Source organism: Empidonax traillii, unplaced genomic scaffold, assembly GCF_003031625.1.
Source record: "Empidonax traillii isolate 1590-97213 ecotype Southwest subspecies unplaced genomic scaffold, ASM303162v1 scaffold746:size489142, whole genome shotgun sequence".
Classification (NCBI taxonomy): Eukaryota; Metazoa; Chordata; class Aves; order Passeriformes; family Tyrannidae; genus Empidonax; species Empidonax traillii.
The window spans coordinates 181,159-200,307 of NW_020955939.1; the positions used below are offsets into that span (position 1 = coordinate 181,159).

A 19,149-nucleotide genomic window follows, 5' to 3' on the forward strand; every position below is an offset into this window, starting at 1 on the left:
TTCACAGCCACTGCACACAGAGCTCACCCCGTGCTGCACCAACATCAGGGGTATTTTTAGCCTGGAAAAGTGCCACAAAATCAGAGAGCCACATTAGCTGGAGTTGGGACCGATGTCTCCGTTCACCTTGCAATCCCCTCTGGGTCACCCTGCGCAGCTTGGTGAGGCAGTGGGTCCTGCTGGCGCTGCTGCAGAAGCACCGAGCACCCAACGGGCTCTCCAGTGCCACCTGTCCCCTCCTCCCATGCCATGGTGACACCTTCCCCTAAGAGCAGCCCCAAACTCCCCCAGCAAATTCCCATGAAATTCCAGAGCCACTGAAGGGCACATCCTGCCCTGTCCCTCTGGTGGCTACACCCAACCCAGTGCCTGCTTGCTCTGCTGCCAGTGGGGCCTCAGTCCCCCCACCAAAGCACCACCACAGTTATCCAGCCCTTAGTCACGCATTCATTGCCATGAGATGATTTCTGCTCCTGCTGGGAAAGGAAAGCCCCCACAGCCCATTATGCATCTTCTCTAGGGAAAGACGGGGACCAGCATGACACTGGAAAACCGGAGGAATGTGACATTGCACGAGAACAGAGCACCCAAACTGCGCTCACGCCGTGGGGAGCTGCAGGCTGAGGGCAATGCACAGCCACCCATGAGAGTGTGTTCTCTCCAGCATTCATTTCACACCCCATTAAACCCCTCAAAATGTTTGCTTTGGGGGACTCTGTCACCATGTTCCCCCCAGGGCCGAGGGGCTGTCCTGAATTCAGGCTCGTGAGGTTTTCCTCAGAAACAGTGATGAGGCTGTGTCTGCTTTCCCTTCCTTGCACTGGTCAGGGGATTAAAAAAGGAGAGGAGAGCTGACATAGCCCTAAACTGAAGGCACAGAGGCCTTGAATCTTTCACAAGGAGCGTTTTGGTCCCCAGGGCTCATTAAGCATTTAAGCAATTGGTCCAGAGAAGAAGCACGCAGCAGCACTTGCAAGCTGGCTGGCTGGCAGAGCCCTCTACACTCAGCAGCTCTGTTTCACACCTTGGCCTCTGCAAAAGAAAATCCCAGTCCTGGGGCAAAAGAGGCAGGAGGATGTCCAAAGGTGACTGGATTGGCTGGGAGCCTTGGGAGAGGGGAAGGAAAGCAGGAGAAAATTAGGAGACAGGATGGAGGTGCCTGCTGTGTGGTGCTCTCCAATTACAATAAGTAGAATCTCCCAGGGCATCTGCCTCTGTGCCTAATGAATTGCAGAGTTGTTATCCTGTCCTGTCCTGTCCTGTGCCAGCCCTTCACCGTGTCTGGGGCTGAAAGTTGCAGAACAAGCGATGCCTCCCAAATGGGAGCTGCCTTTAAGCTGCTATCAAACCCTCCCTAGAACCCTCTGCCCTCCAAGCCTGCTGGAGGGCAGCTGGAATAGGTTTCTTAAAACCCACCACAAACCTGTGCCCACCTGAAGCTTCTGTCCCTCCTCATGCTTCAGTTTTTCCTGGCTCCAGAGCAAAGGCAAATCTCTGTGCTCACTCCAAAGGACAGGCCAAGGAGCAGCATGGGCAGCAGTGTCCTGGCCCCTAGATCCTGGCGTGATGCTGCTGCTGGGGGAGCCCAGGAAGGAGCAAAATGTGCTCCTTTGCCCTCTGTCCCCCCTCTCACTCACCCTCAACAAAATAGATCTTACAGGTTCATCCCTAAATTGAGCTTAAGCACCTCAACCTTTTCTCTGGAAAAAAATTCAGACCTCAGAGGGGTTGAATCACTCACCCCCTGGTAACTGTGCTGTCTGCAGATGTGCTACAGGGTTTAATTTATCAGGCAGGATTAAATATATAGATGTGGCAGTGCAGGGCTGAGCAGCAGAGAGGGGCTGGGGCACAGGCAGTGTGGATTGGCACAGCCCTTCTCCAGGCTCTGGAACCAGGCAGATTTGAGGCAGGTAAGTACCTGGCCCCAGGGAAACAGTTTGATGTGGGCTCAGAGATCACATTTGTCTCCCTGTTTCAGCAACCCCAGTCTCTGTTGCCTGTACCTGTCCCATTAGCACTGTGACAGGGACAGTTCTGGGGCAGGGACACAGGGAAGTCCAGGTCTGGGGACTGGTCCAGGCTGGCAGCTGCTGCCCACACCTGGAGTCAGGGCACGGTCCTTGTCCCGTGTCCCTTGCCTGGTCTTGCTGCCGCTGGGAAGAACATCCACAGGACAACCTGGTGGTGGATGCCTGTCTCCAGCAGCCCAGAGCTGACAACTGCCTGCTGGCTGGCATCTCTGCTGCTTACAGAAAACTCACCTCATGCTCTGATTTGAGGAACACGGGAAGAAACCTATTCTTGTCACTCCCAAAAATCCCCTGGCCGGGATGAGGCGCAGTGCCTGGGATCCCCTGGGCACAGCTGGGCTCTGCTTTTGCAGCTCCTGCTCCATCCCCCCAACACAGCCATCAACAAATCAGCACCGCCTTTGCCTGCCTGATGGGATCCTCGCTGCCTTCATTTTCTTAGAGCTTATTTTCAGCACTGCTTCACTCCTCGCGGTGCAGGCTGCCTGCAGAGCTGCAAGGTGGGCAAGACGGCTATGGCTGCACCATCTCCCACAGTCCTACCCATCAGCGAGCCACACTGGCTTCACCAGCTTCTCCAAGGGTGTTGTTATCTCTGCCAGGGAGAGCATGTGTGGCTTGTGGCTGGTTATCTTGAGAGCCCATGCTCATGCTCACCTGCCCCGCTGGCTCCACAGCCACTCTGCCCATTCCCAGGCCCCTTGGCTGATGCAGGCACACCGTGCCAGTGCCTCAGTTTCCCCAGGGAGCAGAGAGGATGCACTGGCTCCCCTCCTCCCGGCATTGTCAGGTCCGTTTAGCTCGGACAGTCGGTGGAAGAGGAGCTGTCACACAGTGTGTGCTTGCTCTGTGCCCGGGGGCTCCAGATTGTTCCTTGCGCCTCCCAGCACCGTGGCCTCGTAAACATTAATATCGACAGTAATCAGAGGAGACTTCTCCCAGCTCCTGGTGCAGGGAGAGCCAGGGATGAGGGCTCCTGCACGCTGCCTCACAGCCAAATGCCCGCTGCCCACAGGGCACCCCAGGCTCAGCTTCTCACAGCCAGCCCTCATTCCTGTTGCCTCCCTACAGCAAATCCATCGGGGAGCTCTCAAAATCCTGTGCAGCTCCTCACTTGCTCTGGGGAGAGCAGGCACAGGGGCACCATGCTCTCCTCCACTGAGATCCTCCTCTGTGGACCCCTGCAGCAACGGCTGTACAGCAGCTCCGAGCCATTACCAAGCTGCAATTAATATAAATAAACGAGATGAGCCAGCCACAGTAGAGTGAACAGAAACCTGACTGACATATCCTCCGGGAATCATTTATTCTGCACTTTTATCTCTTTTTTTAATGCTATTTACTTCCTTGCAAATTAATCACAGATTGCCTTGGCTGGGTGACCCCAGGGGACAGGGCAAAGGCAGTCGAGCAGCCCGAGTCCCAGCCCTGCCTTTGCCGCCCGGGTTAACAAGCAGCTCCCCTCCCTCTGCCTTGGTTTCCCTCTCCCTGGCAGCCGCTGCATCTCCCACACCGCGCAGACATGACTGTGTTCTGCCCCTACCGAGGGACACGATGGTCCACGTGCTGAACCTCCGGGAAAAGCAAGCGCGGGGGTCCCAGCGGGAGGGCTGAGCCCCCCGGGGCCTGGGACCCCTGCCTGCCCACGGGCCGGCCCCGAGCTGCGGCCCCGAGGCCAAGTGGAAGGATTTAGGAGCCCGGCTTTTCCCAGCCGCTCCCTTCCATCCGACGGGCAGCACCTCTGGGACATCCCCCAGCCCCTGCATAGCCCTCGATCCCAGCACATCCCTCAGCGCGCTTCTCGTCCTCGGAGCGCCCCTCGCACAGCCATCAGCCCTCCCACATCCCTAAACCCCATCGCATCCCTCGACCCCAGCACACCCCGCACATCCCCCGGCCCCGACACCGGTGCGCCCCTTCCCAAACCCCAAAGGGGTCCCTCCCGCCCCGCCCGCGGAGCCCCCACGGAGTTGCCGGAGAGCCTGGGCAGGGTTGCGGGCCCCGAGGGGACGGGGAGGAGGCGGGCACGGGGCCGGAGCCCCCACACCGCCGCGCCCGCCTCCTCCCGCCGCGGCGGGCGAGGCTCCGCCCGGCTCCCGGGGCCCGCAGCCGCCCGGCGCCCACCCCGCGGCGGGCGCCCGGACTATGAGGAGCGGGACCGGGCGGGGGGCGGCGGCAGCGGCGGCGGCAGCGGCCCCGGAGCGGCGGCAGCGGGAGCGGGGACGGCTCCGCCACCGGCCGGGTCATGCCCGTGCGCCCGGGGCGGCGGGGCTGCGGGCTGCGGCGGGATGGGCGCGCTCCGGGCCGGTGCCCTCGCCTTCCTCCTCCTCCTCCTCCTCGGCTGCCTCCTGCCCCGGCGCGGCCCGCTCAGGTGAGCGCACGGCGCGGGTGCTCGGGGGCTGGCGGGGCTGCGGGGACCGGGGCTCTCCGTGCCGCTCCCTCGGCATCCCCAACCCGCGGGAGCTACGATTCCCCTCTGGGACCTGGGTATCACCCCTCCCAGAGACAGATCTCTCCTGCGGGACCTGCGCATCCCCTCCCTGACCTGAAGGAGCCCCGGGACCCATATCCCGACCCCTGATCCGGACCTCCCTCCAGAGCATGATGCCCCTTGCCAGAACGCTCCCAGCCCCTATCTGGACTGCCCCACATGCCATTAGAACTCCCCCGAATCTGGCCTCGCCCCCCTATTCCCCAGGACGCTGACCCAGCATCCTGGAGGACCCACCAGACCTTTCCCATCAAGCCCCCCTACACACACAACCAGGCTCTCTGCCTCTCCCCAGCAGTCCCTGCCCCAGTGCTGGGTCCCTGAATGTCCCCCTGGCCCCGGGCCAGCTGGGGAGTCTTGCCCCAGTGGGAGAAAGGGCGAGCCGAGCCAGGTGATAGTCCAGGCAGCTCCTTCTCTGGTGCTGCAAAGCCCCTTCTATGTCCAGACCCTCTCCAGGTTCATGGTGTGAGGGGGAAGGAGAGCTCGGGACAGCCCCTGACCCAGCCCCTGGTCACTTGGGCCGGTGGGTGGGTGCCCCAGGTCCCACCGGGTGCAGGAACAACTCTTGGCCCACTTGGGTGGAAAATCTAAAGCCCCCATGTGCCTTTTTCCATCTCTGTGCACCTTGGGTGCTGTCTGGGATGGGGTGGGATGCCGGGGAGAGCGGGCCAGGCAGGGAGGGGTTTGGGGGGGCTGCAGTGCTCCTGGGCTGAGCCTGCTCCCTGCCCCCTCTGTCCCTCCCACCACCCAGCCAGTGGCTGGAGCGGCACGGCAGGAAAGGGAACCGCAATATTTGTGGCAGGGAGGGGTGGAATGGTATTGCTTCACAAGCAGAAACTGCTTGTCTCGGGGTGAAGGGGTGGGGGGGGGCATTTTTAGGCAGATGTTAGCGTTTTCCAGCCCTACCACCCACTCCATCCCCAGAGACGCTGAGCTCCCTGCAGCACCTGGATCCTGTGGCAGAGGCCCCCAGGGCAGGCAGTGCCAGAGTTTCACAGCTACGTAGCAGGCAGGGCCTGACTTAAATAATTTCTACCCTGGCCTCTTGGAGTCCTCCTCCCAAAGGCACCACACCTTGCCAGTGCAGCTCCTGGACGGGGAATTTCTCCCAGCCTTTTGCTCTTGGTCAGGACACATCTCAGGTACTCCCTGCTGCTCTTCTCCAGTTAAGGAGATATCCAGCCCTGCTGGAAAATTTTGGGTCAGCTGCTGTGGCCATTTCTAGCTGGCAAGGATGCACATAAGCCCCTCTAGGATGAACCTCACTCCCTTGAAAAGGGGTAAGAACAAGCAGGTAGGACAAAAGACCCCAGGGTTCCCAGTTCCCAACATTGTCCCCTTCTTGTAGTAATGGTGTTGTAGCTTCAACCACGAGGGAGACCCACCTGAGCATAGACCTGGTGGAGTTACAAGGCAGCATGCAGCAGCACCAGCAACATGCTCAAAGCTCCTTTTGTGTCCAGAGATCCCTGGCTAATTCCTCTCCATCACAGCCACATGCCTGGCAATGTGGTGAGCGAACATCTCTCGCATTGTTCCTTGAAATTATCATTACAGACTGACGGAAGGAGAGAAGCTGGCAGGCTAAGATGCATTCACAAAAATATCCCTCTAAAGTCAGCTTAAATAAATCTCCATCATCGTTGGGAGCGCTGCGTGGGAGAGCTCATGTCAGCAGGGCTGGTGAGGAGGTGGGCTCTGCTGCTCCTCTCCTGCCGCCTCGCCTTGGCCCCTGACGAGGTGTCACAACCTCAGCTGTGCCCCAGACACCTCCTCGCTCACACCAGGCCAGCCCTCGGCCCTGACAGGGCTGTTGTGTCCCCTGAGTCCCCACCAGGCCGTGACTCTGTGCCAGGCAGGGTACGATTGTTTGCTCAGCAGCTCCAGTTGGAGATGGTGATGGAGTCTGGGAAGGAGCCTCCTTGCTTGGATGGAGCCTCCCTCTCCAGCACCAGCACAGAGCACAAGGCATGGCAGCTGTGCCCTGTCCCCATGGCAGCCCTGGAGCAGGGAGGCACCAACACCGTGCCAAGGGATAAATGACACTCAGACTGTGGCAGGTGAGAGGAAAAGCCACCGGGATCAGAGCAGAAGGAAGGGGTCTCAGGGTCAGCGCAGTGGAGAGGATGCAGTGCAGGCACAGCTGCTTGCCCTGGCAGCTGGCAGTCCCCACAGGGTGCCAGGGTGTGCCTGCAGACCCCTGGTGCTGGCAGGCAGATAACCTGCCTCCTCTGCCCTACAGGCTGGTCTCAGGGCGGGAGGAGATTAAAGCTGCTTCCCGAAGCTCACCCCAGCCCATGTCACCCTCTGACTTCCTGGACAAGCTTATGGGACGAACATCAGGGTATGACGCCCGAATTCGACCCAACTTCAAAGGTAAGAGAGCATGTGAGGGTCCCCAAGCCCGGCAGCCATCCATGCTCATGGCTGCCCCGACCCAGGGAACGGGCTCTGGGGGCAGGACCCTGACCCACATTCCTCTGTCCCAACACCTCCTACCAAGTCCCGGCTGCTCCTGCCGTCCCGGCCGCTCTGTGTGTGCCCCCGCTCCGTCTGACAGCACGGGCGGCTGCAGCGCTTGCAGGGCACGCTGGGGTTCACCCCCACACCCCCAGGGGTGTCCCCAGCAGGCAGGGCCACGCTCGTGGGCACTGATGCCCGCAGCACGTGCAGGAGCTGTGTCCCCGCGTGTGCCCGCGCGCTGCCCGTGTCTCAGCAGCCAGCGGCAAGAGGAGGCTTCACGCTCTTTTCCAGGTCCACCCGTCAACGTGACGTGCAACATCTTCATCAACAGCTTCGGCTCCGTCACCGAGACCACCATGGTGAGGGTTTTGCCAGCGGGACGGGCTCCTCCCCCAGCGCCTCAGGGCTGGCTGTGGCTGTGCCCGGCAGCGTGTGGGTCCCAGTGCCCGAGCCCATGGCCCCGTGTATAATGGTCCTATGACAGGGTCCCTTCCCTGGTGCCAAGGGGGGGACATGCAAAGCCATAGCACGTGGCTGTGATTTTTTTAACCCAAGCTTGTCTGTGTGGGTCACACTCTCTATTCCTGAGGTGGAAGAAAGACCCCTAGAAGGTCACAGCGAGGCAGCTGTAGGCAGCTTCCTGCCATCCCCATCCTCCTCGGGTACATGAGGAACTCCTCTGAGGAAGCCCCAGGGCTAAAAATTCACCATTCGTGCTTCTGCAAAGCCTTAATACCATCAACCCTCCTCTCAACAGGGCCACAGAGTCATATGCAGAGTGCTGCGAGCTGCAGTTACTGGTCTTCCTCCTTCTCCTCCTCCTCTCAGCTGCTGTGGCTTTGGCTTTTTAATTTCTCCGGGCTGCCAACAGCATGGAAAGGCTCCAGAGCTGCCCCTGCCCCGTGCACTGTTAGCTGCAGGCAGGAGGCAACTGCAGGGCTGAGCCTCAGTGGGGGGAGCCCCTTCCACCTCCTCCTCCATCCATTCTTCCTCCCCTTCCTGGGCAGCAGGGGGTGGTCCCAGCTGATGGGTGCCCTCTGTCCCAGGACTACCGTGTGAACGTGTTCCTGCGGCAGCAGTGGAACGACCCCCGCCTGGCCTACCGCGAGTACCCCGACGACTCCCTCGACCTCGACCCCTCCATGCTCGACTCCATCTGGAAGCCAGACCTGTTCTTTGCCAACGAGAAAGGGGCCAATTTCCACGAGGTCACCACCGACAACAAGCTGCTGCGCATCTTCAAGAACGGCAATGTGCTCTACAGCATTAGGTAGAACCTCCTCCTCTGGGGCAGTGCCCGAGGTGGGGAGGCAAAGCCTTCCATGGAGCAGCTTTTCCCATCTCACTGCCCCAACACCCTCCTTTCCTCTGCCTCCTCCAGGCTGACACTGATCCTGTCCTGCCCCATGGACCTCAAGAACTTCCCCATGGACATCCAGACATGCACCATGCAGCTGGAGAGCTGTGAGTACCTAGGGGGGTTCAAGCTGTGCTTCTTCCCCCCATCTCATCCCATCCCAAAAGGTGGCATCTGCCCTCTCCTGAGGGAGGTGAGCAGGAAAGCGCAGTTGTTCAGGGTGGGGTTGAATAGGGTGCATGTCCCTCCCCATCCCATGGCTCCCTACATCCCCTCCAGTTGGCTACACCATGAACGACCTCATCTTTGAGTGGCTGGAGGAACAGGAGGCTGTGCAGGTGGCAGAGGGCTTGACACTTCCACAGTTCATCCTCAGGGATGAGAAGGACCTGGGCTATTGCACCAAGTACTACAACACAGGTGAGCACCCCAGGATCCTGCTGCCACCCCCTCATCCTGGACCAGGGGTCCCTCTCACCCATCAGGGCTGTCTGTCCCTGCAGGCAAGTTCACCTGCATTGAGGTGAAGTTCCACCTGGAGAGGCAGATGGGTTACTACCTGATCCAGATGTACATCCCCAGCCTGCTCATTGTCATCCTCTCCTGGGTCTCCTTCTGGATCAACATGGACGCGGCGCCAGCCCGGGTGGGCTTGGGTATCACCACGGTGCTCACCATGACCACGCAGAGCGCCGGCTCCCGCGCCTCCCTGCCCAAGGTCAGTGCTGGCTCCGTGCTGGGGTCCCCTGCTGGAGCCTGCCCGGGCACCCGGGGGCATCACTGCCACCCCCAGTGCTCCATGGGCAGGGAGAACCTTTCAGAGCCTTAGCCCTGTAGCCTCACTGGCTGGGACACCACATGTGCTGAGGAGCAACACAGTGCTGCTTGGCCCGTGTGTGCAAGCTGAGAGGGCTCCTGTGCCTCTTGGCAGCTGGATAAAACAGAGGTGGGGGTGTTTGACAAGCGAGGTGGGGGCCAGTGGGTGCCTGAGCCCCCTCTCCCCCTGGCAGGTGTCGTACGTGAAGGCCATTGACATCTGGATGGCCGTGTGCCTGCTCTTCGTCTTCGCTGCCCTGTTGGAATACGCAGCCGTCAACTTTGTCTCCCGCCAGCACAAGGAGTTCATGCGCCTGCGCCGCCGCCAGCGCCGCCAGAGGATGGTGAGTCCCCCCTGCCACCACTCTCAATGACACCTGTCCATCCTCAGCCCCTGAGGGGACACCCCAGGGCTGCAGGGCCACTTTCCAGCAGCCCCCAGCGCAGGGCTCGGTGCTGGGCTGTGTTCATCGCCCGGGGCTTGTGGCCGGCTCCTCTGGCACACCAGGGACCCCCTGCCTGCCTGAGCAGCACAGGGCACAGCACCCTTGGGTGCCCCAGGCCTTGCTTAGAGTGCTGCCCTTCTCCTGCAGGGACACTCTCAGGCTCTGCTTCCTCTCAAAAAGTAGAAAAATGAACAGTGAGGATGGGGGGGGAAAACAGCCTTTCCCCTTCTCTGCAGCCCCAAACCTGGGCTCCTTGCTGTGCCTCAGCGGTGGCAGGGGCTCACTGCTGTGTCAGGATGGTGAGGCATCAAGGGGACCTGGTGGCACCCAGGGGCAGGTCTGGGCTGCAGATGTGGAGAGGCAGGGTCCCTCACTCGTGGAAATGGTCCTCCCCTCTGCCAGCCCATCTACACAGGCGCCAGGCCTGCAGGATGCTTGGGGTGGGCATGTGGCTGCCCCACTCTGATTCCTTTGCCATAAACACACCGTGAGGCAGCAGATCTCTACGGAAAACATGAGTACACACACACATCACACCGGCTGACAGTGCCCTATGCAACCAAACGCTGTGCTGAAGACAGATCCTGGTGCCAGGGCGTTGCTGGGGGGGGTTTCCCCCATACACAGACCCCCCGTGTCCCCACCATCCCCCAGAGCCGCTGCCCCGGGGCCGGGGTAGGGCCATGGGTCACCCGCTGTCCTGTTTCTGTTTGGTGCACACTGCTGGATGCCAAAAGGGCCTGAGCAGCGGGACGGCCAGCCTGGAGTCCCTGCGGCAGCTGAGCAGCCGGCACAGCAGCGAGCACACCTACGCGACGCTCTCGCAGCTCTCCAGCTCCCGGGTAAAGCACCACCCCCCGGCAGCCCCTCCGTGCAGTGCAGCTCACCCTCCCCTCCCCAAAACAAGCCCCCCAGGAGCCGGCCCCGGGGGGGGTGCCGTGGAAGAAGCAGAGCAGTGATTTGCACAGAGTATGTGCCTGTAGGATGGAGCTGCTGCTCCCTGGGCTCAAAAGAGTTTTGAGAGAGGGGTGGGAGTGGAGCAGATCTCCCTTGTAGACACCCCCACTCCATGCCTCAGTTTCTCCTTCTGTAAAACAGTCCCCTTTGCCGAGGACTGAGTGATGCTGAGGCAGACTGATGGCTGCTCCTGGGCTGCTGCCCAGCTCTGCAGGCCGTGCCCGCTCCTCGGACAGGGTGAGGGCTCTCTGTGCCTGCCCGGCTGCCTCGGTGCAGGCAGGTTTGAGGCACTGGGGGCTCCTGCTGTCACTCCAGCAGCTGCTCAGGGCACACAGGCACTTTGCAGCTTGAGGTGTAGGGAGGAGTGTGGGGCAGGACAGGCTCCCAGGATGGTGGGGAGATGCAGGAGCTCCGGGGAGATCAGGCCTGGATCTCCTCACCTCCTCTCCACCTTCATCAACCTCTGGATGCCAGGAGGGCTTCCTGGCTGTCCCCAGCACAGCCCCTGAGCACCAACCCCTGGAGATCAACACCCATCCGACCAGGGAAGGGAGTGGGAGATTCTGTAGAACCCGAGGAGGCATCTGATGGCTTAGGACAGATCTTCTCAAGGTGGAGGCTGCAGACCCACCCTGGGGTGCTGCTGACACAGCACTGCGTGCAGCCAGGAGCACCTCGGGATGCTCCTCTGTCAGAGACCCGAGCAGAGCATGCAGCTCCTGTGCCTGCCAAAGCAAATTCCTCCCACAGACCATCCAAATCCACACCCAGGAGCTCCCCACAACCAGCCTCGGCCCCCAGTAAGCACCCTGGGGCTGCCCCAGCCCAAAGGGACCCTCCGGCGGGGAGGACCAGTCTGCCATCTCCCGGGGGAGTAGCTGCTGGCCCCCAGGGCACACAGGGCTCCCCCCTCCAGGGCAGCCACCAGCACTCAGCCTGGGGCAGGGAAATAAAACTCTGCTGCAAATAAAAACTAATCTCAGCAGTTTGAGCCGCTGCTGCTCTTCCGACTGAAAAATCTTGCTTAGCCTGTGGGTTGCTGAGTTAAATAAGGATGGCAGGGGACAAAATCTCTGCATGAGAGCCCCCATGAGAGGGGGGGCATGAGAGCCCCAAGCTGAGCTCAGCGAGCAGGGCTGCTCTCTGCGTCCTGGAGGGCAGTGAGGGTCAGAGATGGCATTTGGGATCCAGCACCCAGGCTGGGGGTGGGCATGGCAACAGGGAGAGGCACTGTCCCTGGGAGAAGGGACCCCCCACAGCCAGATACAGCACCGGCAGGGCAAAGGAGAGACGAGCCACAGAGACCAAGTGAGTCCAAATGAGCCCAGGTATGAGCCCAGGGACTCAGTAAAACATCAGATGTGCAGCCTGTGCTTGCACATGCCTGTCCCTCCCCAAATCTTTGCACACACAAGCCTCCCCAAGGATAACAGAGCAGGACAAGGCACGTGGCTCGCAGTGTTGGTGGGGAGGAGTGCAGGCACTGCTGGCCAGCACCTGAGGGACGGTGAGGCAAGCAAGGCTGTGTCCTGAACAGTGGCAGTGGGCTGTGACTGGAGATTTTCATGGCATTTTTGCAGCTTTGATCATGGGGATGCAGCTCCGTGGGCATGTTGCCCTCTCTGCAGCCCCCTGCCAGCAGGGCAAGAGGCAGGGTGAGCAAGGGCAGAGAGCTCAGCAAGGAGACAAGCTCTCTCAGCCTCCCTGCTCTGCTGCACCAGGCAGCCCCCACCAAGCAGAGAAATGGGGAGAAATGGGGCTCTGGGCCCTTGGAAGGACTGGGGGGCCCTGCAAGCCCTGCCGGTAGCCAGGCTCCTGCATCCCTGCCTGGCTCCGCCCCAGCAAGATGCCTGTCCCCTCCTATTCACCACCACAGGCACACTTCACCCTGCAGCAAACACAGCTGCCACAGCAGTGCCTGCACCCCTGAGATCCCTGCCCCCCCGTGCACCCTGCACCCCCACGTGCCCATCCTCCCCCTCACACCAGTTCACCCCCATGCCCAAGAGCTGGGCTTCTCAAGCCCACGAGCTGGAGCTGGGAGGAGGCTGGGGGGGATCTGTGTTGGGCTGGCAGGGCCAGGGTTGCCTTTGGATGCACCCCTAAAACGTGCTGGATGGGAGGGCCGTGGGTCAGCACTCACCCCCATCCCCTGTGCACGCCACTGCCGGCCCCGTGCTCCTGCCTGCATGGTCCAGGCTCTCCGAAAAAGCACCCAGCTTCACACGAGGCACTTGTCACCCAGCAGCACGGGGTGGGTAGGACACACAGCAGCTGCTCACCCTGCAGCCCCAGCACCCGCGGGCACCCTGGCTGACAGCCTTTCCCTTCGCCAGGAGGAAGAGCTCGTCCGCGAGAGCCGCATCTACCTGCGAGGCTACGGGTTGGGCCACTGCCTGCAGCCCAAGGACGGGGCTGGGGAGGGCCCCAGCATGTACAGCCCCCCTCCAGCCACGCTGCTGAGGGAGGGGGAGGCTCTCCACAGGCGCTACCTCGACCGGGCCAAGCGCATCGACACCATCTCCAGAGCCGTCTTCCCCTTCACCTTCCTGGTCTTCAATATCTTCTACTGGGTGGTTTACAAAGTGCTGCGCTCGGAGGACATCCACCTGGTGCCCTGAGGCCTGGAAAAGTATGACTGCCTGACCCCCCTGCAGTGTGCCCGGGCAACACAAGCTCAGCCAGAACTGCATTTCCCTCTGACCCCGAGCAGCGGCTCAGCTGGGCTGGGCCTCAGAGCCTGGACATGTGGCAGCCCATTCCCCACCGGATCCCAGGGCACCAAGAAGGGGGATCAACAACCACAGGTCCCCAGAGTCAGCTGGAGAGAGGGACCCTTCCTACTTCCCGCATGGTGTCACCCCCAGGTACCCAGGGATGCTGATCTGCCGGGGAAGCCCCGGGAACCCCGGGATGCTGTGCTGTCAGGGCACAGGGAACAAATACTACCCAGGAATGCAGTGCTGGATGGCACAGGGGAGCCCTTGGGACTTTGGCAAGCTGCACAGACAGCGGCCAAAGAACATCACCTTCCAGAAAAAGATTCTCCACCTCCACACCTACCCGGCTAGGCTGCAGCTTCTCCAGGCTGCATCACGGAGCTGGGGGCCATGGGCAGCAGTTTTCTCTCCTCTAGCCTGGAGCTCGGTTGCAGGAAAGGCTGGACTGTCTGGGGTGCTGTCTGTGGCCCCATAGCCCCCAGCCCAGCAGTGGACAGGGCCCCTCCAGCCCCCAGCCAGCTCCAACGCACAGCAAAGCAGTGGATCAGGGATGCTTTCCCTCCCTGCACAGCTCAGAGCTGCCCATGATGCCCACGGCTGCAGGCAGGACTGTGGCAGGGGCACTGGACAGGAGGCTCTGTTTGCTCCAAGGCAGTGCCAGCTCTGAGGCAGGCAGCAGGCAAGCCCAGTCCCGCTGATGGAGAGGGGTTACAGATGGCCACTGCAGTTGCAGATGGCAGTCACTGGGCACTGGGGAGCCAGCACTGCACTATCAGCCGGGTAGGGCCCACAGCCCATCTTCCAAGGGAGATTTTCAGGATGAAGGCAGCGGGGACAGCTTGGCTGATCCTTTTGGGTGAGCAGAGTGAGTGGTGGCATCCTCAGACTGCTGTGTTTCCACGGCACCACAGTGCCAGCAGAGAGCCAGAGGTGGAAACCAGCCTGTACCCCATCCTGGCACCTGGGTGCAGCATCCCCTGGGCATGTTCACCCCTGCTACCCCTCCATTGGACAGGAAGGCAACTGAAAACTTGACAAGACAAGCTCAGCAAGGCTTCCAGCCCTCCAGACCTGGACACCCTCCATGCTTAGCAGGAAATAAAAGCAGTAGGTGACATTTATGTAGGTCCTACAGAGAGAAACGTGTTGATGCTCTCCTTTCCCTCTGCCCACAGACAGCCTGGGGGGCTTGCAGCCCACCCCCTCCATGGCCACGGGAGACAGAGAAGGCCCAGGGTCTTCCAGATAGGGCAGGATGGAGACAGGATTTTCCCCTTTCCCTGAAGGCTGTGGTGTCCCCATGGCACAGAGGTGACCCGCCTGTCACGGCAGAATGGACCCTGCAGGGCAGGGGGACACGGGCAGGAGGCCAGCACTGCCTTCTGAAGCCAGACCCAGGAAGAAACCCCTGCCCTGCCCCCTGGCCTGGCTCCTCAGGCAGGAATCACCCTTTCCCTCACAGGACTGGGAGCATCATCCTGCCCCACCCAAACCCCTGAACCCCACAGAGTTCTCAGCCACGAGCACCCATTTCACAGGCTGGGCAAGCAGAGAACTGGCCCCAGTCCCACGAGAGGACTGAGGGACCCACGAGGACAGGCTGGGCCAGCTCCATCCCATCACCACCACTGTGCATGCCTCCCCCACTGTGGGGTTCCCTGTGGAGTATCACCCCATGTCCAGGATGGACTCGCTTTTGGGGAGGTCCTGTTTGGGGGCAGGGGAAGGGGTGTCCTTCGGCTCCCCAGCACCCAAGGCAGTGCCAAATGAGGAGGTACCAGTGTCTGAGCAGCACCCACAGGCACTGGGCAGCCACGCCAACCTCCAGCAGTGGTGGGTTTTTAAACAGCATCGACCTTCCTACGCAAATAAAGCTTTCTGGGATTTTCAGTGGTGTGCTGGTGATCTGTCTCTGCCAAGAACCCTGCAACCAGCTCCTGCTCCCAGCGGGGCCCCAGTGTGTTGGGGGGGACAAGGCACAACCACCCTGTGGGGACAGGAGCCCTGACCTGCCATTAGTCACAGATGTCATTACCTCCACGGGTGATTCTTCCAACAGCACGTTTATCTGCCCCGTGGGAGACGCCAGCAGGGATGGGCAGGAGCCCCCCCACAAGCTCCCAGCCCCATGTCCCATCACTCTCCCTCCCCACCCAGCTCTGCAGGGTGCTCCCCATGGTCACCCCAGCCCCTTTCCACCCCATCCAGGCTTGGTCAGGAGACAGGACCCCGGTTGAGGCAGAGGTGGGGACAGGGGGGCTCTGGCTCTGTGGTGGGGCTCAGACACCCGAGCATGTGCAGCCTCCCGACAGATGAACCTCCCTGCTCGGCCCCTCGGCCCCTGCAGGCTGCTGGCTGGGCCGGTGCCAGCCTTACAGAGCTGCCAGCTGTGCCGGGGGGCTTACGCCAGCCCCGCAGTGCCACCCGGGGCCAGGGCTTTTGTCCCCAGCTGGTGCAGGGGCGGGCAGAGCCCGCAGCTGAGGGCTGAGCGCCCAAGCAAACATCAATCTCCCTCTGTCCTCGCGGCCAAGTTTCACAGACCGGCTCTGTTGGTACCTCGCAGCCCCATCGCCCGCCCGGCCCCACCGAGGCCTCGGGAGGCAGGGAGGAGAGAAAGCAAGCTGCACCCACGCTGCTTGGGTCCTGGGGCTGTTCTCTAGAGGGGACAAACGAAGCTTCCCCAGGGGCTTGATCCCATCCCCACCCCAAACCTAGAGGGGATGCAGCCAAGGGGAGAGCCGTGAGATATCTCACAGCAGTGCAGTGCACCCAGGTCCTTCACTCCCTGCTCTCCTTTCCTGCCTTGCTGGATGTCGGTTTGGAATAAGCCCTAAGCCACTCAGCTCCGGGAAACAGAGCATCCCAATAAAAATGGGAAATGTACAAAATCAACACATCCATCCTAAGCCCAAGCCCCCATGCCCCATGCACTGGTTACTGCAAGGCAGGGTGGCTCATCTCTGGCATTAAACACTTCCAAAGGCATGAGGGGAGCACTGCCCCGTGCCCCCACAGATCCTTGTGATTTGGGTGTCCCTGGGGAAGTTTCAGGGTCAGGAGCAGCACTCAGTCCCTGCCCAGTTTGGACTGGGAGCTGCTGGGACACCCGCAGAGCTGCAGGGCTGTGCCTGCCCTCCAGCACACAGCTCCTCACACCCTGGGGGCAGCAGCAGCACCCAGCCTGGGGGTGCTGAGCCCCATGTGCTCCCACAGCGTGGCCAGGGGTCAGCCCAGGTGGCTCCATCCCCCAGCAAAGCCCACAGCCTTTGGACAGAGTCGGTTTTCCATTCCCCACCCAAGGCTGTGCGTTGGGGGAGGCATCCCAGCCACCACAGGAGGCAGCTCTGGGCACAGGACCAACAGCCATGGCCGAGTTAATTACTGATTTAAAAGGAAGTTAATGAAGTTAACACCAGGTTAATTGGGCTCCAAGACAGCAAAATGAGCATCATCAGCACTGGCAGCTTCCCGACAGCCTGCCAGCACCATGCCCAGGGCCAGGAGCATACACGGGTTTGGGGCAGCCCTTGCCAGCCCCAAAGGCTCCTTGGAGGCCCTCTGTGGGTCCAAGGAAAAGTGCCCTTGGCTGGGCACTGCACTGGCACACCAGCCAGGCCCCTGCTCTGCCAACCACAGAGGGCCTGATCCTGCTGGAACCGAGCTCTGCCGCTGCCCATGGGCAACATCAGGGTGCCCAACCTTCCCTTGTTGCCCGTCTCCTTCACTCATCCACAGCCTGCAGCTCCCTTGGGGCAACACCAGCTGCCAGAGGTTTAGCCAACCCTCCTGTCTGGATGCAGCAATGCCTGCAGGACAGCGTGTCCCACAGTGAGCAGGACTCCGGGTTTGGAGCCTGGAGAGTGCCATGCACAAGGGACAGGTGACAGCTCTGCTGGAGCTCTGAGCAACCCCTGCACATTGCCTGGGCACAGAATTGTTTTTTTAAAGATAATATCAAGCTCTAAAGTCAACCAGGCAGTTCTGAGTGGGCCAGGGCTGCCCCTTACAAGTGGGGAAATGGACACAAGAGGAAAGCACCAGGAGCTGCTGCTGGGATGGGCTGTGCCAGGGGCACTGAGCCCTTGCAGGACCACAGACCCACAGGGACAGGTACCCTGTGCCAGCACCCCAGCCCTCAGCACAGCTCTGCCAGTGCTGCCCCCAGGACAGAGGAGCCCCAGCGCACCCCTCTGCCACCCAGGCCGCAGCAAAGCACCCCTGCCTGTCACCCCCACCAGGGCCCTGCCAAACCCCACACCAGCAGGGCCACATCCCTCCCACCCCCAGCACGGCTTTGGGGCCAGCCTGCACCACTCTGGGGACACCAGCCAGCACATGCAGCCCACAGGGCACCCTACAGCTCCCCAGTGCAGGGGTGTAGGTGTGCCAGGCGGACACCTGGGAAGCAGCAGTGAGGGAGGGCTGGAACCCAGAGACAAGCAGGGATCAGCCCTGCAGCACTTCTGAGCCCTGGGAATACGGGATAACTGCCCAGCTCCAGACTGTCGTTGTGCACAAGAATAAAAACAAAGCCATGAGGTTTTCCAGCCCCTAGAGTGTCTTGTTTTGTCCGACTTTGAGAAATCTCTGCGCTTTGGCTCCCCAAGGGGCAGGGGGAGGACCCAGGCACTGGAACAAGGAGTGATTATCAACCCACAGGCTCTGAAGAGCTTTTGTTCCCTGGATGTGCCAGAGCAGGGATGGGAGGACACCTAGCGAGATGCCTGGATGGCCCCAGCACCAGAGGCACCCATGGCCACAACCCACAGCCCTGCAGTGCTCCCATCCTGCTCCCCTCCTCCTGCTGTGCTGGGGGCCATGGCAAGAGCTCCAGTGGGGCTGCAGGGGCTGGTCCAGCCCTGGGGAGAGGCACAGATGGGGAGAAGAATTGGCTCCTCACTTCCCACTGTTCTCACTGCTGCCTTGGCAGTGGGAGCCTCCATGGCTCCCTGACTGGCCACACATGATATCAATGATGACACCCCCAGAAATGTTCACAGTGGGTCCTGCAAAAAACAGGGATTAAATCCAGATGTGCTGACTGGCATCAGGTGCCCTTAGAGCTCTCCAGGTGCCGCTGACACCAGTGTTGCCCATTCCCAGAGGTTCTCATCTCAGCTGCCAGCCAGATGTTACTGTTGCAAATGGGGAAATTCCCAGTGATTGTGACTTATTCTCATAGCTGAACTTGCTGAAGAGAGACCAAAATCTCTGAGTGCATAGATCTGGATGGGCACATGCACCCCAAGCACAGACAGGCTGGATCCAGCCCCACAGGGTTCTCCACACATGGGCAGAGTGGTAGCAAACAGCCTGGCCATACCCCACGCTTTGGATCGGCCTCTTGCCAGTGGATCCAGCCCCAGGCTCTGATCCTTGGATCATGCAAGTGCAGAGCCAGACTTTGCAGAGACCCTTCGTGAATTGAGGGGCCCAGAACTGGACACAGGAGTTGAGGTGTGGCCTCACCAGTGCCCAGCACAGCGGGACAGTCACTGCCCTGGTCCTGCTGCCACGCTTTTGCTGGTACATTCCAGGTGCCATTGACCTCCTTGCCCACCAGGTGGGCACACAAGGCCTCGACCCTAGGGGCACAACATTCCCTCAGCACCTCCTAGTGCTGCAGCAACCCAGCCAGGCAGGAAGGGACCTGGGAGTTTGGATTGACAGGAAGCTGAACATGAGCCAGAGGGTGCCCAGGTGGCCAAGAAGGCCAATGGCACCCTGGCCTGGATCAGGAAGAGTGTGGCAGCAGGAGCAGGGAGGTGATTCTTGCCCTGCACTCAGCGCTGGTGAGGCCACCCCTGGAGTGCTGTGTCCAGCTCTGGGCCCTTCAGCTCAGGAAGGACATGGAGGGGCTGGAGCA

General features: G+C 61.0%; 1 protein-coding gene across 5 annotated transcripts; it reads left to right on the forward strand.

Annotated features, from left to right (window-relative positions):
• Positions 1 to 4,170: 4,170 nt before the first annotated feature.
• GLRA4 (glycine receptor alpha 4) lies at positions 4,171 to 15,173 on the forward strand. Of its 5 annotated transcripts, none has more exons than XM_027900710.1 (10): positions 4,171 to 4,404; positions 6,767 to 6,900; positions 7,279 to 7,346; positions 8,034 to 8,257; positions 8,369 to 8,451; positions 8,624 to 8,764; positions 8,848 to 9,062; positions 9,355 to 9,504; positions 10,344 to 10,448; positions 12,900 to 15,173. In XM_027900710.1, the coding sequence occupies exons 1-10, from the start codon at positions 4,322 to 4,324 to the stop codon at positions 13,182 to 13,184; spliced, it is 1,488 nt and encodes a 495-aa protein (XP_027756511.1). In that variant the 5' UTR covers positions 4,171 to 4,321; the 3' UTR covers positions 13,185 to 15,173. The 5 variants fall into 5 exon arrangements, with proteins under 5 accessions (XP_027756511.1, XP_027756513.1, XP_027756512.1 ...); XM_027900712.1 differs by lacking the exon at positions 12,900 to 15,173 and adding an exon at positions 11,314 to 11,416; XM_027900711.1 differs by lacking the exon at positions 10,344 to 10,448.
• The last annotated feature ends 3,976 nt before the right edge of the window (positions 15,174 to 19,149 follow it).